The sequence below is a fragment of the Mesoplodon bidens genome (assembly GCF_964165515.1).
Source record: "Mesoplodon bidens genome assembly, chromosome: 7".
Classification (NCBI taxonomy): domain Eukaryota; kingdom Metazoa; phylum Chordata; class Mammalia; order Artiodactyla; family Ziphiidae; genus Mesoplodon; species Mesoplodon bidens.
Genome location: NC_138164.1, coordinates 48,167,213 through 48,193,826, shown reverse-complemented (window position 1 = coordinate 48,193,826; position 26,614 = coordinate 48,167,213). Strand labels below are relative to the sequence as shown.

The 26,614-nt window shown below is 35.3% G+C and overlaps 1 protein-coding gene across 3 annotated transcripts in view; it reads right to left on the bottom strand.

Annotated features, from left to right (window-relative positions):
- Positions 1-26,614, bottom strand: part of SOX6 (SRY-box transcription factor 6) — a 627,811-nt gene that overhangs the window by 375,493 nt on the left and 225,704 nt on the right. For all 3 annotated transcript variants that reach the window (XM_081238923.1, XM_081238924.1, XM_081238922.1), the window contains exon 4: positions 13,377-13,617. In XM_081238923.1, the coding sequence (XP_081095049.1) occupies positions 13,377-13,613 (237 nt within the window). In that variant the 5' untranslated portion in view covers positions 13,614-13,617. The remainder of the gene's footprint in view (positions 1-13,376; positions 13,618-26,614) is intronic.

Below are 26,614 nucleotides of genomic sequence, written 5' to 3'. Positions count from 1 at the left end.
GTCTTTTTGATGTGATTGTAAATGAGACTACTTTCTTAATTTCTCTGATAATTCATTATTAGTGTATAGAAATGCCATAAATTTCTGTATACTGATTTTGTATCCTATGCTTTTACTGAATTCATTTTATAGTTCTAAGGGTATTTTTGGTGGTGTCTTTAGGGTTTTCTATATATAGTATCATGTCATCTGGAAGTAGTAACAGTTTAACTTCTTTCTTTCTAATTTTGATGCCTTTTATTTCTTTTCTTGCCTAATTGCTGTGGCTAGGACTTCCAATACTTCCAATAAAAGTGCGGAGAGTGCATCCTGTGATGATAGGCTGATACACAATTTCTCCAATTATGAGGGGCATATATTTCGGTAATGTAATTCTTTGAAAGCAAAGTTATGAACATTAAGAAAACTAACACCTTATCAATTTTATATTAAATATCACTCACCTTATGCCTATGAAAGGAGAGGCTATCCACTTCAATACAAGTCTTGCACACAATATTCTACATGTATATTTCTGTATATTTCTTGGGAAAAGTCCACATATAAGTGGACCTGCACAATTCAAACCTGTTTTGTTCAAGGGTCAACTATATATCTACTAAGTCAATCTGGTCTAATGTGCCATAAAAGCCTGATGTTTCCTGATTGATTTTCTATCTGGATGGTCTATCCATTGATGTAAGTGGGGTATTAACTTCCCCTACTATTATTGTATTGCTTCCAACTTCTCCCTTTAGGTCTGTTAATATTTGCTTTATATATCTCAGTGATCCTATGTTGGGTGCATATACATTTATAAATGTTACATATTCTTGCTGGATTGACTCCTTTATCATTATATAATGACCTTCTTTGTCTTTTATTAGCGTATTTGTTCTAAAGTCTATTTTGTCTGATATGAGTATTGCTACTCCAGCTTTCTTTTCATTTCCATTTGCATGAGATATCTTTTTCTATCCCTTTACTTTCAGTCTGTGTATCCTTACATCTGAAGTTATTCTCTTGTAGGCAGCACGTAGTAGAGTTTTGTTTTTTTATCCACTCAACTACTCTATGTGTTTTGATTGGTGAATTTACATTTACAATTAAAGTAATTATTGATAGATATGTATTTATTGCCATTTTGTTAATTGTTTTCTGAGTGTTTTTGTAGTTCCTCTCTGTTTCTTTCTTCTTCTCTTTCTCTCTTCCCTTGTGTTTGGTGATTTTCTTTAGTGTTGTGTTCAGATTCTTTTCTCATTATCTTTTGTGGAGTTACTTGTGGTTACTGTGAAGTTCACACATAACATCCTATGTATATAGCAGTCTTAAATTGGTAACAGTTTTAAATTGGTAACAACTTAAACTTGAATACATTCCAAAGCTTTATCTTTTTACTCTCTCTCACCCACGTTTTATACTTTTGATGACACATTTTATATCTTTTTATTTTATGCATCCCTTAACTAAATATTGTAATTTTACTTAATTTTACCACTTTTGTCTTTTAACCTTCATGTTTGCTTTATAAATGATTGATCAGTTATATATATTGATTATTTATATATATTATATATTTACTTTTGTATATATTATATGTATTTACTTTTTTTTTTTTTTTTTTGCGGTACGCGGGCCCCTTACTGTTGTGGCCTCTCCCGTTGCGGAGCACAGGCTCCGGACATGCAGGCTCAGCGGCCATGGCTCACGGGGGCAGCTGCTCTGCGGCATGTGGGATCTTCCCAGACCGGGGCACGAACCCATGTCCCCTGCATCGGTAGGCGGACTCGCAACCACTGCGCCACCAGGGAAGCCCTATATTTACTTTTATTATATATTTACTTTTATCTATTACTTTTATTTATATAAAATATTTACTTTTTCCAGTGAGATTTTATTACTTTATTAATATTATATACTTACTTTTTCCAGTGAGATTTTTATTTTTATGTTTTCTTTTTTCTTCCAGTTTTATTGTGATATAATTGACATACAGCACTGTATAAGTTTGTTCACAGCATAATGATTTGACTTACATACATCATGAAATGATTATCACAGTAAGTTTAGTGAACATCCATCATCTCATATAGATACAAAATAAAAAGAAAACAATTTTTCCTTGTGATGAGAATTCATAGGATTTACTTTCTTAACAACCTTCATACAAAATTTAAAGCAAGTGTTAATTGTATTAATCATGTTGTACATTACATCCCTAGGACTTATTTATCTTATAACTGTAAATTTGTACATTTTGACCACCTGCATTGTATGTTTTCTTATTATTAATTAGTGTCATTTCTTTTCAGATTAAAGAAGTCCCTTTAACATTTCTTATGGTGCCAGTTTAGTGGTGATGAACTCCTTAAGCTTTTGTTTATCTGGGAAACTCAATCTCTCCTTTAATTCTGAATGATAACCTTGCTGAGTAGGGAATTCTAGATTGGAAGTTTTTCCTTTCAGCACTTTGAATATGTCATTCCACTCCCCTTTAGCCTGTAAAGTTTCTGCTGAAGAATCTGCTTATAGCCTTATGGGGTTTCCCTTGTACATAGCAAGTTGTTATCCCTTGCTGTTTTTGGGTTCTCTTTATTTTTAACTGTAACCATTTTAATTATAATGTGTCTTGATGTATGTCTGTTTGAGTTCATACCTGGATGCCTGTTTCCCTTCCTAGCTTCCCAGACTACTGAAGTTCTCAGCCACTATTTCTTCAAATAACTTTTCTGGCCCTTTCTCTCTTCTCCATCTGAGATCCCTATAAAACAAAAGTTATTCTGCTTGATGTTGTCCCAAAGGTCCCTGAAGATATATTCATTTTTTTTAAATTCTTTTTTCCTTTCTCTGCTCTGTCTGGGTGAGTTCCATTGCTTTGTCTTCCAGCTTCTACTGATTGTTCTTCTACATCATCCAGTCTGCTGTTGAGTCCCTCCAGTGTATTTTTCAGTTCACTTATAATTTCTGTGTGATATTCATATTTCCTATCTCTAAGTCCTCGCTGTGTTCATCCATTCTTCTCCCAAGTTTGGTAAGCATTTTTATGACCATCACTTTGAATTCTTTATCAGCTAGATTGCTTGTCTCCATTTTGTTTAGTTCTTTTTCTGAGGTTTTGTCTTATCCTTTCAATTAAAGCATATTCCTCAGTCTCCTCATTTTGCCTAATTCCCTATGTTTGTTCCTATGTATTAGGTAAATCAGCTACCTTTCCCAGTCTTAAGGAGTCATCTTATGTAGGAGATGTCCTGTGGGGCTCAGAAGTGCAATCTCACCTGGCCATCAGAGCCAGGGATTCAAGGGATGTCGCCTATGTGGGCTGCCTCTGCCCACCTATTATGGCAGAGCCACAGCTGCAGCTGCAGTACACTGGTGGGCAGAGCTGGCCCCTGGCCCAGCAGAGGGGCCCGGCTGTGACTGCTGCTGCATGCTTTGAATCTTTCATTTTTGAGATGAAGAAACTTAAGTCAGGAGATTAGTGGCAGAGATAAACACAGGCCTTCTACGAGGTAACATCTTTTCCTCTAAATTAAGTTTCCTCTAAATAACCCCAGGGAAAATATTTCCACTGAATCAAAAGGGTGTTTTCTTTGACAAATTGAGGCACTGGAGAAAGAGGTGTGTGATTATGCAGAAGTTGAGAAGCGTAATTGAACAAATTCTTACAGAGCAAGTTTCTATGCACAGAGAGTCTCAAATGACTTTGTAGAGCTTTTCTTAAGAGGTGACTACTTACTCTAGCATCAAGTCTATTATCCTAATGCTCTCCTGTTTTGCAGTTGTTTCCTTTTCTTCCCCATTTGAGAGCTACCAGAGCTCTCAAATAATATAAAAATAACTGTGTATTTTTAATATGTAATCAGCAAAGCACCTAGTACGCTTTAAATGAACTGAAGGCTATGATGGACGCTTAAGTTATATGCACATCACAGGATCCAGGTATCAGTCAGATCACCAGGAACCCATGTTGCATACGTGTCATCCAAATGAGGAATAACTAAAGCACTTTGAGATGGTGGACAAACCTCAGACATCAGAATTAAGTAACTAAGGACTTCCCTGGTGGTCCAGTGGTTAAGAATCTGCCTTCCAATGCAGGGGACACGGGTTCAATCCCTGTTCGGGGAACTAAGATCCCACATGCCGCAGGGCAACTAAGCCCGCATGCTGAAACTACAGAGCCCACGTGCCACAACTACTCTGAGCCTGTGCACTCTGGAGCCCGCGTGCTGCAAATAGAGAGAAGTCCGCATACCGCAACAAAGAGCCCACGCACCACAACAAAATATCCCACGTGCTGCAACTAACAACCGACGCAGACAAAATAAATAAATAAATATTAAAAAAGAAAAAGAATTGAGTAACTAAAGCAAAGGAGGCAAAGTAAAAAACCTCCCTACCTTATAACAAAAATAGGAATAGCCTTGAAAATAGGAGAGTCAAGGTATCAGAAACCTGTTGTTTGACACTAGCTCAGAGTTGGCAGGGAAGAGGAGTGCTTGGAATATGGCAAAAATAATCTTTTGAAATGCTGTTTAATCCAGCTCTGGGAAACCTGTCCGCAATTCATGACAGAAACTGGGGGATAAGAAAGGGGGATTCTAAAATCATTCAAAGGTATAAGAGTAGTTTCAGTAAAAATAGAAAATAAGATATAAAGCTTTTAGGGAAAAAGTAAGGTAGTTGGGATTCACTAGGAAAAAGGGTAGTAAGTAAGCCCCCAGAAACAACTATCAATATGATAACTACCTGTGTCTTGTTGTCTATTTAAAAATGATGAGGCTGGGCAAAATGGATTAAAGACCTAAATGTAAGGCCAGACACTATAAAACTCTTAGAGGAAAACATAGGCAGAACACTCTTTGACATAAATCACAGCAAGATACTTTTTGAGCCACCTCCTAGAAAAATGGAAATAAAATGAAAATAAACAAATGGGACCTAATGAAATTTAAAAGCTTTTGCACAGCAAAGGAAACCATAAGCAAGACGAAAAGACAACCCTCAGAATGGGAGAAAATATTTGCAAATGAAGCAACTAACAAAGGATTAATCTCCAAAATATACAAGCAGCTCATGCAGCTCAATATCAAAAAGACAAACAACCCAATCAGGAAATGGGCAGAAGACCTAAATAGATATTTCTCCAAAAAAGATATACAGATTGTTAACAAACACATGAAAGAATGCTCAACATCACTAATCATTAGAGAAATGCAAATCAAAACTACAATGATGTATCACCTCACACCAGTCAGAATGGCCATCACCAAAAAATCTACAAAGAATAAATGCTGGAGAGGGTGTGGAGAAAAGGGAACCCTCTTGCACTGTTGGTGGGAATGTAAATTGATACAGCCACTATGGAGAACAGTATAAAGGTTCCTTAAAAAACTAAAAATAGAACTACCATACAACCCAGCAATCCCACTACTGGGCATATACCCTGGGAAAACCATAATTCAAAAGGAGTCATGTACCACAATTTCATTGCATCATTATTTACAATAGCCAGGACATGGAAGCAACCTAAGTGTCCATCGGCAGATGAATGGATAAAGAAGATGTGGCACATATATATACACTGGAATATTACTCAGCCATAAAAAGCAACGAAATTGAGTTATTTGTAGTGAGGTGGATGGACCTAGAGTCTGTCATACAGAGTGAAGTAAGTCAAAAAGAGAAAAACAAATACCATATGCTAACACATATATATGGAATCTAAAAAAAAAAAATTGCTCTGAAGAACCTAGGGGCAGGACAGGAATAAAGGCACAGACATAGAGAATGGACTTGAGGACACGGGGAGGGGGAAGGGTAAGCTGAGACAAAGTGAGAGAGTGGCATGGACACATGTACACTACCAAATGTGAAATAGATAGCTAATGGGAAGCAGCTGCATAGCACAGGGAGATCAGCTTGGTGCTTTTTGACCACCTAGAGGGGTGGGATAGGGAGGATGGGAGGGAGACGCAAGAGGGAGGAGATATGGGGATATATACGTATAGCTATACGTATATACGTATAGCTGATTCACTTTGCTATACAGCAGAAACTAACACACCATTGTAAAGCAATTATACCCCAATAAAGATGTTAAAAAAAAAATCCTAACTCAGCCACTTGAGTGAACTTGAGCTTTGGGACCTTGGGCAAGTCACTAAATCTTGGTGACATGGTTTCCTCATCAATGAAATGGGGATAATCCTAGCACCTACCTTATAAGGTTATTATAAAAATTAAATGACTCAATGCACATAAAATGCTAAGAACAGGAAAAAATTTACAAATAAGTAAAATTTTAAAAAAATAATAAAATAAAAATGATGAGGCTGGGGTCACACAAAAAAAGAAATTGCCAGAGTGTCCTCTTAATTCCTCACAAATCTTAACATTAAATAGTACCAGAGCTTCCCTGGTGGCGCAGTGGTTGAGAGTCTGCCTGCCGTTGCAGGGGACACGGGTTCGTGCCCCAGTCTGGGAAGATCCCACATGCTGCAGAGCGGCTAGGCCCATGAGCCATGGCCGATGAGCCTGCGCGTCCAGAGCCTGTGCTCCGCAGTGGGAGAGGCCACAACAGTGAGAGGCCCGCGTACCGCAAAAAATAATAAAAAATAAAGCAAACTAGAGGAATATTGGCTGGATCTCAGATAAGATCATCCTTATGAACACGAAGGAATGCTGTAAATTGTAAGTGAATCATGGTGATGAAGTTCATTAAGAGATTCATATTACAGTCAGAGTTCTGCAAACCCCAGTCACTGGATCTTATACAGCCCGAAAGATTAAAATAAAAATAAACATGACATATCCTATCTCCTTGAAAACATTCTGTACACACAATTTTATTACACTGAAAAAAAAAAGAAAAGATACTGGGGTCTGATTTTCCTTGAACTGTCAAAATGCAAAAGAAATGCAAAAAGTCTTTGCACAGATGTAACAAAGTACTGGATTTTTATATTTTGGCAGGTGCTCAATATGCAGCCCACATAATCACACGTTAATGACCGGAATGTGTTAATCAGCATGCATACCTGATTCCTTCTTGCCCAGGGGGGGAAAAAGCCAACTATTGCGGAGCATGTCAATGTTTCTACTTTTTATAAAGATTTTGATAATAGCTATGTAAGTAAGAAATCTTTTCCAAAAAGTATATTTAGAAAGATGTATTATATCAATAAAAATAATGATAAAATAATTCAAATTTCCATAAACATTGAGATATTTCCAAGTAGCAAGTCAATAATCATTTTGTTTAAATAACCCAGGTTTAGGAAAGTTTTTTTTTTAATATACATTTTTTAAGAGCAGGAATGAAACAGTGCACATAAGCAAGGTGTGCATATATAAAGGTGGTCAATGTGTTAACACTAGACGGCATTAGTTGTCTATTTCACTACCTACACCATGCCATAAACATGGTTTTATTTTTTGGTCCAAACTGTAAGTAAATTTCTGTCATTAAGTTTCCGAGATGGGTTTAAAAATGGACAATACTGTACGCTAATATAGTTTCAAAGTTATAGAAAATGGGAAATCTCCCACAGGGCTTCCTGGAGAATGTTGTTTCATGACTCAGGGGCAAGGATGAACATTTTCACTTATTACCAGAAGTCTAGGTTTGAATTTTACTTAAAGAGAATGAATATCCAAAATCCTAAAATGAGAGTAGTAGTAACTAAATTTCTCAAGAAGTCTAAACTTCCCTAGTATATGGATTTTTTTCCCCAGTGCTTCATAGACCCAATCAGGTAACAAAAAGATGAACATAAGCCTTGCACATAGTCCGGACCAGGTGAACCAGTGGGTTTCACTATACTTTCTAAAGTAAAAGTGAGGAAAATAATAAAAAGAAAAAATAAATAAATTTTATTTGAGTGTTACCTACTACCTTAAATTACTAAATCTTACCAAAAACAGGCAACAATTCAAGTTTTTAAAATCTTTTAAAAGGTAACAAAATTAGAAATCTTCTAAAAGTCTGTCACAACATAAAGCATGGCTGGGAAGGATTAAATCCTCACCCAAAGTTCCTGGACTATGTTATCATGTAATGGCAAGAGCTCCATTCCCAGGAACGGTACAAAGTCCACACCAGAATTTTTATGACTCAAAGCGAACTACATAGAACACTTCAGAGTTGATTAGCAACTTCATTGAACTGAAAGCAAGAAAGGCAGAGAGGAGAAATTGTTTGCAAGCAAGAAAGTATTGTTCCCAACAGTTATTTACTAAATATCTCAACATGCCTATTATTTTTTTAATTACAACAAATGACTTTATTGGCATCTTTTATTTATAGTGGAATATTATTTTTTAAACTTTTCTAGAAGATAAAACTTGGGGGAACTTAAGTAGGTCTCTAAAATAAGGAGTTCTGATATTCTGGGCCTGACGGGCCAGTATGATTATTTCTACCTAATTAGACTAGTAGTTAAAAGCCAAATGCATATAATCCCATTTTGGCTTAAAATATATATCAGTATGAGAATGCATGTAAGTGCACAGGTGCACATTCATGCAAGAGGTCCCACTTAGAATCCTGTCACTTTGGGGATCTTGTAAGAGATACTGTTGGTGTCTAGCCCACATTCCCATAACCTACCCTGGAAGTCACCTGTAAATATCTCCCTATTAGGCAAAAAGCTGCTGTCCTCACATGGGACCATTCTTGGTCCAGGAGCAAGCCTTACCCTTCCCCATGCCCTGGTCTCAGCGACTTCACTTCCTGTTCATTCTTGACTAAATTTCTGCCCACATGTATATTACATAACATATTCTCCTCACCCTCTGTGTGAATCTTGTCTTCTTCAGACTCTATGGGAACTCTTCAAAGAATAAACTCCACAACTGTCCACTCTTCCACTTACCGTCAAACTCTCACCTGCACTACTGCAACAGTTTTCCTAATAGGTGCCCTTGTTTGTGGTTTTATCTCTTGCAATCCATTATGTACACAGCGGCTAATATGATCTTTTAAAAACATAAATCAAATCATGGTAGTCTCTTGCTTAAAATCTTCCAATGGCTTCCTCTTTCACTTGAAGTAAAGTTGAAACATCTCACTGTAGCCTATGATACCCCATAGTATCTGTCATCTGCCTGCCTCCTAGATTTCATCTCATGCCATTCTCTCCCTCACCCCTTCCACTGTAGACACTCCATTGTTTCCTATTGCTCAAACACACCAACCAAGAGGTTTCTGCACTTACTATATATTCTAGCTGGGTGTCTTCCCCCAAATTTTTGCATAGTTGTCTCCCTTTCATTATTCAAATCTCAACTCAAATGTCACCTCTTCAAAAAGACCTTCCCTGGCTTGTTTAAAGTAGTCATTCTCAATAACATTTTCTTATTTAATTTTCTTTATTGCACTTACCATTGTCTAAAGTTGTCTCACTCTGTGAGGGGATCATACCTGTCTTATTCACAAGAAAGTCCCTGTGCTTAGAACTTAGTAGGTGCTACACACTCAAGTAATCGTTAGCAGATAATCATTACACACAATATTATATGCTAGCCACTAAATATTACTACAAAATGTTCTTCATGCTTGTTTACATTAAAAAGAATGATACACTATACATTTTTTGATGAAAAAGTTATGTGAATTTATTCCTGTCTAATGAATCAGTTCTAATGAGAGCAAAAATATATTTCAAATAGTGTCAAAATTCCTCTACAAAAAAGGTGCTGCGGGCTTCCCTGGTGGCGCAGTGGTTGAGAGTCCGCCTGCCGATGCAGGGGACATGGGTTCGTGCCCCGGTCCGGGAAGATCCCACATGCCGCAGAGCGGCTGGGCCCGTGAGCCATGGCCGCTGAGCCTGCGCGTCCGCAGCCTGTGCTCCGCAACGGGAGAGGCCACAACAGTGAGAGGCCCACGTAATGCAAAAAAAAAAAAAAAAAAAAAAAGGTGCTGGTACACTGGTACCATAATGAAAATAGTAGTGGTTGTACATAGCAAACAAGGACAGTGAATTCTTATTTACACTAACTTCTCAGCCTTCAAATGGATCTTACAAATTAACATAGCACACTAAATTTAAAATCGAACATTTTGGTGTCCATAATATAAGTAATGGTAATTAAAATCAGAGTCTAAAATTTTTTTATCTTCAATTGGTCTTGGAATGCTGATCTCTAAAAGTTCTGTTCTCTAAGTTTCTATTCTCCTTTGCTTATTCCACAATGAATTTTTTCACTCGTTTGAAACTGTATAGTCTCATATTTTGTTGGAGTGCAACATCAAAATAATTAATCCGAATTTTAACATCTAAAGATTTTTTTTCTAATCCAGAGGTAGGGATTAGCAGAACTTCTCTGCTTTGTCTTTACCCTGTCTTACAGAAAAGCTCCTCTGTGGTGTTGATATTTCAAAGTAAAACCCTTCCTGAACCCAGTATATAAGAAACTTTTAGTGCCTGTTTCTAACTGTTCATGAGTGAGGGCCATCACAGAAAGCAAATTACAATGGAAACTGAGTTAAGCGCTGATAAAATCTCTGTTGTTGTTTTTAGACTTTCTTTTAAATTTTATTTCTCTACGCTGATTTTATGAGGTTCAATTACAGTGCGTAACAAATAGGATCCACTGAAGAGAACTAAGTTTCACTTAACTTCACAACAATTCTTCCGGATTTAATATTTACTTGAATGTAGAATGAGGCAAAGTGTTTATTAAGTTTTACTCTCATCACAGTCACTCCACTGCAACACATACACTCAATATATGTAGGTTTGCAAGGCTGTCCAGAAACCTAAAATCCTTCTAGTGTTTTCCTTTGCTGTAAAGAAAAATTGGTCAGTGATATGATACTTGCAATATAAGTCATTACAGGTCTGATGTTACACTTGTTATACATTATTGAATCTATCAAATGAAAAGGGAATTTCCAAATGCAGCTGCTATTTCCCAATTGTTAAATCCTTTTATTATACCATATAAGTACACAGCTGGGAAATACTATAAAGTGGGAGCTAAAACAAAATATTTTGCCTTCCGGACATTCAGAATACACAAAGGCTCCAGTGCAAGGTAATGTTTGATATCAGAAGAGAATGAAAGTTTGAAAACATTTCCAGCAAGTATGATTTATTTATATTAATATAACATATTTGTAAATTTAAACTATTTTATACTACCATAAATCCCACTTGTAAATTTGGTAAGCAAATTATTAATATCTATTTTCTGACAAAATTTTAGATCATAAAACTTTGAGAATAACTCACCGAAGCAATTTTGCACTTGCCAATATACAAACTAAATTATACTAAGAAAAATAAGTAAAGAGTGCTCTAAAGAAGTAGAATTTGAACTGTATTATTTCTGTCCCAACCTGTATTTTCCAGTGTAGTTATTCTGATTTGTCCATGAGTATATTTGGCATAAAGGCTAAAATATATCTTGAACCTAACCCTTCTCTCTAGCCCATCTGCCTCCACACTAATCCAAGCCACCATCATCTCTTACCTGGATTTCTGAAATAGCTTCCCAGCAGGTCTTCCTCCTTTCACTCCATCTTCCCCCCATCTATTCATAATACAGTCAGAACTATCTTTCTGAAATGTTCTTAAACCCTTCGATGGCTTTCCGTTGCACTTAGTATCAAATCTCACTTCCATAATGTTACCTACAAGGTCTTGTCAGATAACTAGCCCCTACCAATCTCTTCAACCATATCTGATGCTATGTCGCACCCTCGCTCATTACACTTCAGCTACAAGAACTATCTTTCATTTTCTGAAACTCAGCTATATTTTTCTCACCTCAAATATTTCATATATGATGTTCCCTCTACTGTTTTTACTCTTTCTTCTATTTTTTGCCTGACTAGTTCTTATCATCCTTAGGTCAAAGAGGGCATTCCTATCCATCCATTCTAAATGAGGTTTATTTCATTATGTTCTCACATGGCATTATGTTCTTTTTCTTCTTAACACATATCAAATTTTAATTATATTTTTTGTGTGTATATTTATTTCTGTTCCCTCTCCTAGATATAAGCTACATGAAAGCATAATCATGCATGTTTTGTTTACTAGACAGCCAGTACCCAGCAGAATGTTGGGCACAGAGGAGGTGCACCATAATGATCTGTTGAAATAAAGATAAAACATAGCCCTATTATCTTGCCAAAAAGCCAGTGAGAGTGACTGGATATCTATTTCACCCATGCTATATTGGAGTTATAAAATGAACTGCTTACGTTCAATCAAAAAAACAGACTTTTATCCTTGCTTTATTATACCTTCTCTCTTCCCCCTATGCAAGGAAAACAAATCTTCCAGGGGGTCTAACTGCATAATGATGATCCCCTTTCAAACTAAAGTTAGTCTAGAAGAGTCTAGTCTAGTCCAATCCCCTATTTCTCAGCTACTGCTTCAGAGTACTAATTGTGCCTGCAGAATCATCTGAAAAAGAAAAATGTCTGCCTCCATAAATTATAAAATTAAGTCTTTGAATTGGTTCTGAAACATTAAGCATAGAGCAAGAATTTTAAAATGCTATTAGAGTAAAGGCATTTTAAAATATTACCTTATTTTTTATTAAGGAATAAAACTTTTCCCCATTTCCCACTTAAAATATTTTTCATTAATTTAGCCAAAAGTTAAGACATGTAAAACAGGGTTTAAAATTCCTAATCTAATAAAATATGTTAAGATTTTGGTCAGTTTTAAATGATAAAAAATTTAATATTTTTGCTTTAAACTAGGTAAGTAATGTCACTTATTATGGTGTCTGTTTTGATGGTTACAGGTAGAATTTAACATGGGAAAGCTGGCTAATACACTGCATGTATTGGACATTGTTTTTTCTACCTTTAGGGTAAACTCCTGCAGTTTGATTGAATGATACTCAGGAGCTTTGCATGTCCTTTTGAAATTAATATATAGGCACATAAGTGAGAAAAGCTTTATTATAAATCAAGAATGACTGTTAAAAATGATAAATACCTGCATTTCCTCACTGAAGATGTACTCACTATATGACCTCATTCACATAGATATGTTTGCTTATTATAATTTTTCAATATTAATACATAGCCACACTTTATTGGATCATACTACCTATTTTGTGGTATTACCAAGGTCACCACCTTAAATACAGAGAATCAGAGAATAAGATAACGAAATCTCTCCCAAAATTAAATTAAATATCTTTTGGCAAGTCAACCTAATAATGGACAAAAACAAAACCACAAACCATTTTCCAATTTTTCCCACTAACTAGTATTAATATATTAATAATATACAAGGTGGTCGTTTTCAGCGCCTGAACACAAATAACTCTAATGATACAGATTCTGAGCTTTCTCTAAAATACTTATTTGTAATGAGCCCATAATAACAGACATACTTGGTGACAGTGGCCAGATTTTAAAAGCTCACCATTCTTTGCTGAGACGACAGAACACTGTCCCAGTCAGCATCCTGTTGAATGGTATTGACAAGTGTTGGTAGCTCCTCAGAGTGAGGTTTGTTGTGCATTATGGGGTGCAGAGGCAGATGGGAGGCCACATGTTGATCACTGCCCTCTTCCTTTTCCCTTGAGGTCAAATCTTGGGTCATTGCTTCCTCTCCATCAGCTGCACAGGCAAATGGAGAGGTGGCTTGCTTGGAAGACATTCTTCTGCAGAATAAGGAAACAGCATGGATTTTTAAAAGGGCTGTCAATGACAAAAGAAAAAACCATCCCTTACATGTGACTAATTCAGGAAAAAAGGAAAGTTCTCTAACTTCAGAAATGTTTATGATCTACTCTAAACCACTGAAAAAGAACTCTTAGCTTATCTGTTCCACTTTCCCTCTTTGCTTTTAATTCAAGCAAACTTCTTCCCAGTAATTGCTGCACATTTTCTTTCTTACCAATCCACAAATGAAATTTTTATGGAATAAGTTTTCATAATGTATAGTATATGTATGCGTGTATTTTTCCTCCCAGTTCTCCCAACTAGATTATTGAGAGTAATTCAGTTGATGGTTAGCAATGAAAAAAAATGAATGAATGAACAGCAAATGAGCCAGTTTGGAGGATGAGTTGAAATTACAAAAATCCAAATTTCTCTTATGCTTTATGTAGGAACAAAGGAAGTCTATGTAAGAAAATACGATCAGGAGAGTAAGCAATCTATGATGAAAATCCTAAACAAACTTGGTCCTGACTTCTTAGTTTATACCTTGTATTATGAGTACTAGGCCTAACACTGATTAGTGTCAATCTGATCTTTTTCTAAAGACCTTCAAGCTGTGTCAGTTGCTACAAGTAAACTTTTAAGTGACATACTGATTGAGTAGCTGATAATGCTAGATTAGTTTTAAGGCAATTTGTGACATTTTAATTGAGTATATGAAATAACTATGCTTCTATTTGATATTAGAAAGTACATATAAGATTCAAAGCATTTACTATGAGGAGTAAAATGCCTACTATTCATAATATTCTTAAAACTCCAAAAACAATTACTGCACATTCTTCTATGTATCCACAAGTAAACATCGACTACACTCAGCACAGTGAAGACAAGGTCTTCATTCTGTGCTTTCATATACAATCAGAAAATCATGATTGTTAGACAGACTTTCAAAACTTTTAGAATATCACTTTATCAAGATGATTTTCTTAGAAAAATGTTTAGAAATAAAATCACCAGAAGTTTATAACTTAAAAGAAGAGGCAATTGAGTATATTTTCTAAAACTTTACATTGTTTTTGGTTTATAGTACAGTTAGCTCTAAAATTGCTGTGTAACGAAAGGAATAAAATCTCCACCTTAATTGCTCTTTAACATTAATTGATTTCATACTATTTTTTAAAAATGCACAAATCAGTTAACATAGGAAACCACATGAGCATTTTTCAAATTAGCAAATCATTAACTTGCTAGTACTGTTTCTACAGACAAATAAATACTGATTAAAGGGTCTAGAAATCTGAGATTAACAGTTAAATTTACAAATCTGTCACATGCTTTCATGAATATTGCAGTGAAGGAAATATCAAGTGCAAAGAAAAATAATTAAGTTAATTCCAATTTAAACAGTAGTTTTTATGTAGCAGCCCATGTTTCACATAGGATTTAACAGCTAATGCTAAATTTCTCACAATTAATGAGGGGACTCAGATTTAGTATCCTACAGTGAAAAAAATTAATGTAAGATCAGCTAATTTAATTATGCACAGTTCTAAATAAAAGTATTACGGGCTTTTGAAGTGCTTTGAAACACATTAAAATGCTGATACCTACTTATAATAATCATTCTACAAATAATAAAAATTGAATCTACTAGATTTGATACTAGAAAATAATATGGAGGAAAAAAGTACAGAAGTATATCTATCTATGTTTTCTTTGAGGAGAAAGAAAAATGTTCTAATGAGTACTTTATCAAAGAATTAGATAAGTATATCCTTGACTAATTTCTATCAATAATGACAAATGGAGAAATGCATATAAACTTACAGAAAATGATACCAAATGATGTTTCTTATAATACAGGAATCATCTAGAACTTACTTCATTAGCCTCATAAATACTATAGTAAAACCAGGCAAATTATAACTTCTGCAAATTTATCAAGAGCTTGCCATTAACAACAAGAGTGTTTTCATAGTTCAGATAATAACAGTACCAATAATGTAATCATTCACATTAAAGACAAAAGAATGAATTTACTGCTGCTTTTTAAAACAGCTAAATACAATTGAAAGTCATAATCCAAAACTCAGAGTGACTTTAGTTCCCCAACAAACGTCCTCTTATTATAAAGTGACTTGGCTCCTTCCAATAGCAGTATCTGTGATTGTTGGTTTAGTATAAATTAATCACAACACAAAACCCAAAATGAAAAGTCTCTTAAGAATAATTTCAACTATAAACTGCACCAATGAACAACAGTGCACAATCCTAATTAAACACAACCACGCAGCTGTAAAAATAGACTAAAGCTGTCCAAAGCTATGGGTTGAGTTTAAAGGCTGGTTTGTTAGAGTGTTTTCTTAAGGAAGGCTGGGCCCTCTGTCTTAATCAGCCAATAAATTACTTCCTGCAATTACATTAAATAGAAAATTATTTTCAAACGGGGAGTGTTAATTGAAAATCAAAATTCAGAGAGAAGTTTAGAAATTACACGCTGAATACAATTAGTGAGGAAAGGCTTCACCTCTACTTCATCAACAGTCTTCTGGTGATTCCTCCAGTGACCATTCAGGAAAGCTACCAATTTATAACATCACATACTTTGTCTTTTATTTTGCACCTACAAATACAAATGTGTATCAAGGTTGCAAATAAAAGATAGGCTGCCAAAAAAAAAGCAATATTAAATCTGACTGTTCATCCTCAGTTCACATCATCATTAAAGGACAAGAAGAGGGGAAAGGTAAGACAATAATGCTTAAAAACCAAGGAAGGCATACTCAACTTCAAAATCCCTCCCTTTAGCAAAGGAATTAACATTTTTTTGTTCCAAGAATACTTTTCCATATCATATTTTATTTATTTAATATTTATTTAATTTCTTGTGTTTCCTTTAGTTCTCAATATGTTGTTAGCAGAAAAAAAGGTGATTCTTTTTCTTTTAGCTAGGTATTGCCCCCCTGTAGACATTTCCTTTTGATAACATTGTTGGGCTCCTTTCAGGTTTGTTTTTTATTGATGGTTTTGTTGTAGTTTTTTGCTTCGGATGGTGATTTTGTTGCATTTTTAAAAGGAAAATGTGCACAAATTCTTTTTAATGTAGTTTTAAGAGTCTTGGATTTACTGATTATTAGATTCAATTTACTGATTATTTTTTGCAAAATTATTTGTTATAGAATCCTTCAATTTACTGATTACACCCTCATTCATTTCACTTCTTTACTTTAGCTTTCCCTTTTACTGGACCAACTAAACTGTATTCTAGAAGTTGCAAAGATACTTGACTTTTGGTAATACCTTTACTATAGTCATTGCACTGTGGCTACTCTCCTATAGAAACTCATAAATCAAATATACACTTGCTTTAATGATTTAAAATATCACATGGGATGCTTACTTTTATTTTTAATCCTCATGTTGGTAATTTTTCATTACAAAAACTTTCACTCCCAGTGTATTAGAACAGTATCTTACTTTAGCTGCTGCCATATACAACTAATAAGCAAAAGAATTAAAATCCTTGTGAAAACGGTCAATTTCTATGTGACTTAACTTTGTTTTATTTTTGCACTATTATAACTTAAAAATCATTCAAATGAATTGTTTTTTTAATTTGTATTAAAAAAAATATCTCCCTAGTTATACCCCTTGAAAACAGGGGTTTATAATGGAAGTGCTGACACAACCCTAACTAAAGCAGCGCAAATGTTGCCGCTATAATACACAAAATCAAGTTCTATTATTCTAAACTATCCTCGCTCATGGGATTTTTCTTTACTGTGCTCCCAGCCAAACTGCTGAAGCATGAAAAATTTAAATGCAATCAAATGCGCCCAATTCTACTTTACTAGAACAAGTGTCTACAGTGGTACAATCTTAAAAGGAGATGCAACAGATTTGTTTGGTGTTTTTTTTAACTGTTTATTTATAATACAGTGCATTGGAGATAAAATAAAAGAGGAAATTACACTCACATGGTACCAGTGTATTGACTACACAGAGTACATTATAATCAGAGAGAAAAACTACATTGTCAACTTATCACATTGGTTAAACAAGATGGTTTTCTGGGGCATAGCTATTATCAAGTAAAACCTCCAAAGAGAATAACATATCTTTGGACACATAAAACTAAATTCCCATCATGTGTTCCCGAGTTTGAAATGTCTCTGCCCAGCAGATCAAGTGAATTCCCAGGATGCCAGCCATTGGGAAGAACTTCAGGGCTTAGGACTTTTGAAAATGAGATTGTAGGAGATAAAGTCTCCAGTAAGTGATAAAGTTTTCTAGGAACCCAGTAGTAGTACCTCTAGGAAGATTATAATTATTTTACTCCAAAACCCCAGTATAAAAGCTGAATGTTTAGACCATTACCAACCTACTCAGACAGTAAATTTCCTTTATGTTCTTTAACAAGAAATCAAGATTAGCTGGTCCAAGACTTGATAAAATGATGAGGACTGGATATCTACACATTAAGTCTTCATTCTCAGAAAAACCTTATTTTCTAGAAATTTAAATCTTTCTTATTTGATGGTGCTATTTGAAAAAGAAAAAACAGTTATTTTTATGTCTAAAAGTTAGGATTTTTTAAAACAACTTTCTCATAAGGCATAGTCATGTGAAATTACTTTTTTTTTCCTTTACCATTGTTTGGAAGGAATTCACCTCAAAACTATCATTTGGGACTGACATGATTATCCAAAGGAGCCACTAAATTTATTACAGCAATATTTTTAATCTGTTTTTTCAAATGTTTTCATTACTTCTGAGATTATTATCAAATGGCATTCACTTTTTAGGTGTGCTACATTTACTCAAAAGAAGCCCTGTTTGAAACATAAAGCAACATTTTAATAGTTGGTTTACTTAAAGAAAAAATTAAAATTTCAGGCCAACATTCACATTTCTTTTTGCAACTCAGCCCCAGGCTACCAAGGTAGACTTATTTCAGTCAGGTAGTTCACTGTTAATTTAATGCTGCAATTGATCTGATACTGAGAAATAAACAAATAATTTTCCAAAAATATAACACACTGCCTCTCATTTTAAGGAGCATGAGTAACAGATATGTTCAGCTGCCAAAATGCACAATACCCAGGAACCCCTACAAAGGATGCCAGGCCACCCAGCCTAGGGTAAAGAATGATTTTAAAACCCTCTTCCTGTACCTCTAATTCCCACGTTTAAGTATTGGGGAGAGGGTGGACAGGTGGGGGGAGGGACCCTTATTTCAGACATTAAAATGAAGATAACCCTTTTAAAACTTTTCCCACTTCATTCAGGTAAAGCCTGAGGGTTGTTATTGATTCTTGTACTGTTTTATCCGGCGCTACCGCCTGTCCCTCACTCCACCTCCGATCTTCCCTAGGCTTCTGCCAGGTTTTTCTCTCACTTCCATCTCTTTAATAAGCAAATGAGAAAATTCCATGAAAAAGAAGCTTATAAGCTTTCAGAGTTACCTTGGAGAGTTATAAACCTATCTTTTAAAGTCTGTAGTGGCTCTTTCAGAGTATATATGGTAACATATACAGACAATACGTGTTAGAAGAAAACTCATTGATTTGAGTTAGTTGTCAAATCAGTAGTGATGAGGGAAATGAAATACGCTGAAGCCCTTGAAGTATGTCTACGAAAGGGCTTAAATTAATGGATTTTGACTTATTTAAGGCTTCTAATTTTTCACACCAAAGCTCCAAAACTGTATTCAAAGGCCTTCTGAGGTTCTTACAAAACAGGGACTACCTGGAACAGATTCTTCTCAAGTCATCAAAGTTTGTGTTTCTAGAGTTTATATTTAGCTGACAATATTGCTGTCACTTTATATAGCTTAAGACTGTTCTTTGGACTAGAGCTCATATGTCTTGGAATGCTTTGACTCATGAATTGTTTCTCCTGATAATGTTACATCACGTAACCATCTCTGTCTAATTGGTTAGTATCTGCTGGAGGAGGCAGGCAACCAGCCTAATGACTAGCCTGCCTGACTGACTGCCTATGGAAAACCTATAATTATTACATGTGTCTCTGAGTATCCAGTTTCTTCCTGGGATCAAAACAACTTGCCTTCATGTAACCTCTATCAATACTTTTTGCTTGATAGAAACAATATTGAATTTTTCCCAAAGCTTATCTACCAGTAACTTGTTGAGATCTTTGCTTTGGAAAGCCAGGCCCAGAATATATAAATAAAACCAGTCACCTAACAATAAGAGCAAAACCAAACAATGGCTACTATAAATACACACTAACTAAGAGGATTTTAATCAAGCACAATGACTTTATAACTCAAATGAAAGACTTCTATGTGGCTTGAGTGAAAGAAAGCTGTCTAAAATAATAGAATGAACTTATTGATATACATTCACTTTGAATCTCCTCTTCACATGAAATGAGAACCATAATTTTTAAAGTGAATACCAAACACGTCTCTGTCAGCTTAAAACCAATCCACAAATATGGAAGCCCAATATGGATATCGTATCCAATTATCAATAAATATTATAAACCAGAACAATAACTTCTCAGAGAGAAGGGTAGGTAGGAAGCTGTCACTATACTTCTCCATTCCCACCTCTATTTTCACTTTTTAATATTACCAGAAAAAAGAGAAAAATGAAAACTTATACTATATGAATAGTTTCAAAAAATGAAAGCTCACACATAGTGCCCCAGTGAGCAAAATTATATAAAGAAGCTAATCTCTGAGGTTCTCCTTTAGCTAAATAAAGCAAGCCAGCAATTTCTCTCTTTCATGTAATGAAATAAGGTATAAATTTCAGGTTCTTATCAAATAAGAGGAGGAGGACCAGGAAGAAGAGGAATGGGGAGGGGAACAGGAGAGGGTGGAGAAGGAGAGGAGAAGGGGGAGGGACGAAGGGGAAAGGGAAGAGAGAAACAACCGTGGCTTTGCAGTTCATTTTCAGTTTGTCTACTTAATGAAAACCTCATTGTACAACCCTGAAAACCATTTCCAGCAGGCAAAGTATTTCTGATTCAGCAGAGGTTACACAAGCATCAAAGCAGTTAAATATAGGTGCCAAGCCACACTGCCAGGAGCTCTTAGTACTGTGAGTTAGTGTTACCTGACGACAGCTTAGTGAATATAAAATTACTTGTTTCTCCAAATGAAGACAATCAAATTGCCACCTTCCATTGTAATAATGCACAACTAGTGATCAGCAAGGTGCAAACATAATTACCATGAAGAAAACAAAAAATCAAATCTAAATCTCTCTACAGAGTAAACACATCTATCTGGCTTCCCCCAAAAAGGAGTGCATTTCAATGCTGAATGCTGTGATGCAATCTTTGTTATTTAACAAGACTTATTAGTCTTACAGTAAATTAAAATGGAAAACAACAAGAAAGACCAATTAACAAAAAGTGAATACAAATGCCAATAAGAGTACTACAACTTTCCAGACAGAGTATAAGGCCTACAAATTGTGTCACTGCCATTTGACCTGATAATGTTAAGTGTATGTCAGCAGCACCATCATTATAAAAACTACGCTTTCAGAGACTTCTTTCTAGCCTAGAAACCTTTCAGCAGGTCGAAAAAAACAGGTATTATCCAAGCTCAAAAGCTTTTGTCTTAACTTGTCCTTAAAAGAAAAAAGTTATGCCTTATTGTCTTCTAAAGTGACCTGTATTTTTGAGGTTGAAAATTCACCTCACAAAATTGATTTATTATCTCTATCCAAGTTTAGAAAAATAACCAAGCATAGGGTACATGTCCACAACTTTTATTACTGAGACACTCAGCATCTGGAATTCCTATCCAAATGTGGTGGCCAGGTTGGGCCACTTTGAAAGTGATTTCAGTAACCCATAGCTGGGTTAGTATTAAAGCCCTGAAAATTTGACATGTTTTTCCCATACCCTGAAGATTTCTAAGTAATCTATATAAATATAGATGTTGCTCCAATCAAACTGCTTTCTTAAAAGCTCTCTTACTAAAGTGATTTTATACCTATCTAACTCAAAATTTAAAACACTCAGATTTACATCATCCCTTCCAATATGGCAAAAACTATCTTTCCCATTTCAAAACACTCCTAACACGGGTTTTCTTCTTTCACCAATAATGTCTTCCTTTTCATTAAAATATGCTCAACGTTGCTAATTATTAGAAAAATGCATATCAAAACTACAAGGTATCACCTCACACTGGTCAGAATGGTCATCATCAAAAAGTCTACAAATAGTAAATGCTGGAGAGGGTGTGGAGAAAAGGGAACCCTCCTACACTGTTGGTAGAAATGTAAATTGGTGCAGCCACTATGGAGAACAGGATGGAGGTTCCTTAAAAATGTAAAAATAGAGCTACCATATGATGCAGCAATCCCACTCCTGGGCATATATCTAGAAAAGACAAAGACTCTAATTCAAAAAGATACATGCACACCAATGTTCATTGCAGTACTATTTATAATAGCCAAGACACGAAAGCAACCTCAATGTCCATCAACAGATGAATGGCTAAAGAAGATGTGGTACATATATACAATGGAATATTACTCAGCCATAAAAAAGAATGAAATAATGCCATTTGCAGCAACATGGATGGACCTGGAGATTATCATACTAAGTGAAGTAAGCCAGACAGAGAAAGACAAATATCATATAATATCACTTATATGTCAAATCTTAAAAAATGATACAAATGAACTTATTTACAAAGCAGAAATATATATTTCAATAAAAAATTTAAAAAATAATGTCCCCCTTTTTATCAGAAAAGTATATCTTACATATAATAGCTGATATTCCATTTTTACCTGATATCTCTATTCTAAATAATTTCATTTATAATCCTCTAACTCAAAAATGGACCAGTTGAACTGATTCACTTTGTTATAAAGCAGAAACTAATTAAAAAAAAAAAAAAGGACCAGTTGAAGGAGAAGGGGTAGCACAGCAAAGAGTGAAAGTGCAATGAATTAGGGACCATCAACAACATAAGATTCCCTGAGCTTGAATCTCAGCATTTAAATTCAGACATCTGCAATCAGATAGATCATTCCTTTGAAGGATGCTTTCATCCTTTATAAACCTGAAATGGCCAGTCAGTCTTACATTGCATTCCTATTCCACCATTCCTCCATTTTATTAGGAAAGAGTGGAGGAAAGGGTAAGATGAAGGTACTGGGTTGACTTTGTGGCAAAATCAAAAGCAGAATAAGGACAGGAGAAACAGGAGAAAGGGAAAGTCTAAAGTCTAGTGCAAGTTTTATTGTGATTTGAAATAAATTTCATATCATTAAGAGAAGTCTGCATGTGAGGAACAAGATAGTTTTAAAGGAAAGATCTTTTTCCTTCACCTTGCCAAAGAAGTTTTTCCCCAAAGGACCTTACTTATAAGCTTAACACAATAAAAACCTCCCTACAAGGAGGGGGGTGGTGGTGGCAATCAGTATTTTTTTAACTTCAATGATGAGTAATTTAATATGTTCCTAAAATTATGATCCTACAGAATATTCCTAACAATACAGTAATAATTAAAAGTGTCCACAAAAAGAGAAGAGGAAACCTATTGTCAGAAAATATCTTCCAGACCCAGGGAGATAAATGCTTGCATAAATATTATCAAAAGCTTATGGCAAGTGGAAGAACAACAGAAAACATTAATAGATTTTGGGGTTTTTTTAAAGTTCATTCTATATGTTCCATGAAGATAGGGATTATGTCTGTCTTGTTCATTACTGGGTCCCCAGTGAGCAGCATAGTGTACAACACATCATAGATAATTGATAATGTTGGGAAAAAAAGAGTGAGGAAAAATTAGGGAGGGAGAGATGAGCAAATAGCTTATTTTTTAAAATTAAGGTGAACAGATAATCATAGAAAATGCCACTCACATGTTAATGCTGCCAACCTAAACATTATTCTTTCTCTATATTCTTTTTACCAAAATCTCATTCCTTAACATCTAAATCATTATTTTTATATCTAGATCCCCAACAATGAGCTCTCTTTCACCTCCCTGAAATACAACATTCCTCAAATGACTGCTAGAAAAGTACATCAAGATTATACCAAGATATACTTTGCTATGTCATACTCAACAAAACAAAATTGGATTCATCATTTTCCTCAATACCCTCCCTCATCCATTCACACCCAGAGGAGCATCATGCTCAGCATGATCCAAGTTCAAAACATGAACACTACATCCATCTCCTCTTTTTTATCCTTGCTCCTCATTGCCAGCCTGTCATTAAGCTCCATCAACACTTTCTTAATAATGTTTTCACGCTCACACCTTCTTACCACACTCATAATCACCTTAGTACAGGGCTTTATTACACTTCATACCTAGACTCTTGCAACAGACTGTAAACTGATTTCCCTAATTTCAGTATCTCCAGCTCCAAATCAATCTTACTGCCACTCCTATTATCAGGCCACTCTCTTGCTCGAGAAAAATCAGTGGCTCTCCCCTGATGACAGAAAAAGTCCAAACTCCTGACTATGGCATTCAAGGCCCTCCATCCCGATCCAATCAATCTTTCTAAACTTATCTTCTAGTAGTCTACACTTTAACCTTCTACTCTACTAGACTGATATACTCGGAATTCACTTATTGCTGCCTCCCAGACTTTGCTCTGCCTGTCTCTCCTTATTTCCCTCACCTTCCTTTCTTATCACTAGGAAACCAATTGAGCCTGTTCCAGGTAACTAGATCCACCCTACTAATCACTTCTAATAAGTGCTCTGAAATTTTATTTTTTATATAACTCATTCAACACAATGCATACTATCTTACACAATCTTTTTAAAATATATGCTATAATTATATGTTTATATGTAATCCCAACCAGATTGCAAACTTTTCAAGGGCAAGAACAAAATACTAGGCTTCTCTGTATTCCCACAGCACCTAGTACAATATTTTGCACAAAGAAAACACTCAATAAATATTTGCCTAAATACTTAAATTTTATTAAATGAATAGGCAGAATTAAAATTAGGATATTACACTTAACCAGAGGATTTAAAGTAAAACTTCTAGATCTCTGTGCATAACTTAGTTTTTCAGGCTGTCTCCTCTTCCCCCACCCTCTGGCCAATTAAATTCAGTTCATACTTTAAATGTTTTACATATTCTATGGCAAAAAACAAAAACAACAAATCATCAATCTATGTTGTTAGAAATATTCAAAAGATGGATAGATGGACAGACAGACGAACAGCTATGGATGGATGGATAGATGTTGGAGAGATGGTTGAAAAGATACAGAAATAGTATTTGCTAGACATTTAGGAAGTACCAATCCCTATGCTGAGCACTGCTACATGTATTATCTCACTTAGTTCTCAAAACAATTATAGGAGTTAGATAATGTACATTATCCCTCTTTTACAGAAAAGGAAACCAAGGCACAAAATTTTGTATTTAAAAAAAAATATTAAGACTTGCCTAAGGTCATATCTAATAAATAAAGAAGGCAGAATTTGAACTCAGATGGTCTAACTCCAGGGCAGATGCTATTACAATTAAAGGTAACTGATAGTAAATCTAAATTAAATGAATTAACTATTTTCAATTATCATCTGAATTTTTCTTTATTAGTTCATATACTTCCTATAGAATTTTATTTTTAATATTCCGGTTGGATATACTAGATACTCATTTAATCCAAGCGTCAAAGAATTTTCTGTCTTCATTTTTCCCTTGTTCCTTCCTTTCTACTTCTAGGATTTGAGGTATTTAATTACTGGTTAACAACTATAAAAGGAGAGGAGGAAGCAGAAAGGAGAACAGGTGACCTTCTAACCAATCCATTTGACTCTCTGACAGTTCGACAACGAAATTGATTACAGAAGTAGTTAAATCTATTGGCACACAAGTCTTAAAGGTTCACTGTAGTTTTCATACAGTAAATTTTTTGGTCATTAACTATCCATGCTTGCCCTGGCATGCTTTTTCTGGGTAGCCTAGATGATCAGCAGTTAACTATATTCTTTTTTTCTGCGGTACACAGGCCTCTCACTGTTGTGCCCTCTCCCGTTGTGGAGCACAGGCTCCGGATGCACAGGCTCAGCAGCCATGGCTCACGGGCCTAGCCGCTCCGTGGCATGTGGGATCTTCCCGGACCGGGGCACGAACCCATGTCCCCTGCATCGGCAGGCAGACTCTCAACCACTGCGCCACCAGGGAAGCCCCTAACTATATTCTTATACAGACAATTGTGACATAAAATAAGGATGTCACTTCCCATTCATTTCAAGGTCCAGAGAAGTATGAAATCCAATTTCTACCTTACAGCTTTTCCCAGAAAAGCCATACCAGAAGCATCATATACAACCGGAGCTGTTTCACTACAAAAGTAGGTGTTGAGGACAGCCTTGAGGGAAAATGAGATGAAGTACTTGAGCAGTATATATTTAACACACCACCCATCTAGAATTCATTTCAGGGAATGCAGAGTTAATCTAAATATCCTCTTAAAATCTGACAACCATATAACATTACATACACCCCAACTTCTGGGGGGAAAAACAGAAAAAGTCCATACCCAAGGGCATTCATTTTTATAAATTGTAATTCTCTGTGAAAGTTGAAGAAAGGTTTTCACTACTAACTGAAATTTCCACATTTTTTATATACACCAAACAGTCTAGATTCACAAATAAAGTGCTGCTATCTTGTATTTTTCCCTCATTACCTCCACCACCCCTCCCCATTCCTTACAGCTATTTGCTTGAAGTTTCTCACTTGCATTTGCTGGTAACATATTATCATAAACAGCTCCAGGAGATGAGAATCCAATTGTTTCCATGAATCATTGCACAGAACTGTTTGAGTTATCATTATAGAAGACAAGTATGACTACCCACTGTCTTGCACACCAAGGGATTCTTTACTAAGTAGCTATATGCACACCTATCAAGACACAGAAGTTCTAGTTTACCCAAGCTTAGTTATGGTGGAAAAAAATCCGCATTATTTACCCAGCTTTGTTTTTTCTTCTCATATAAGCA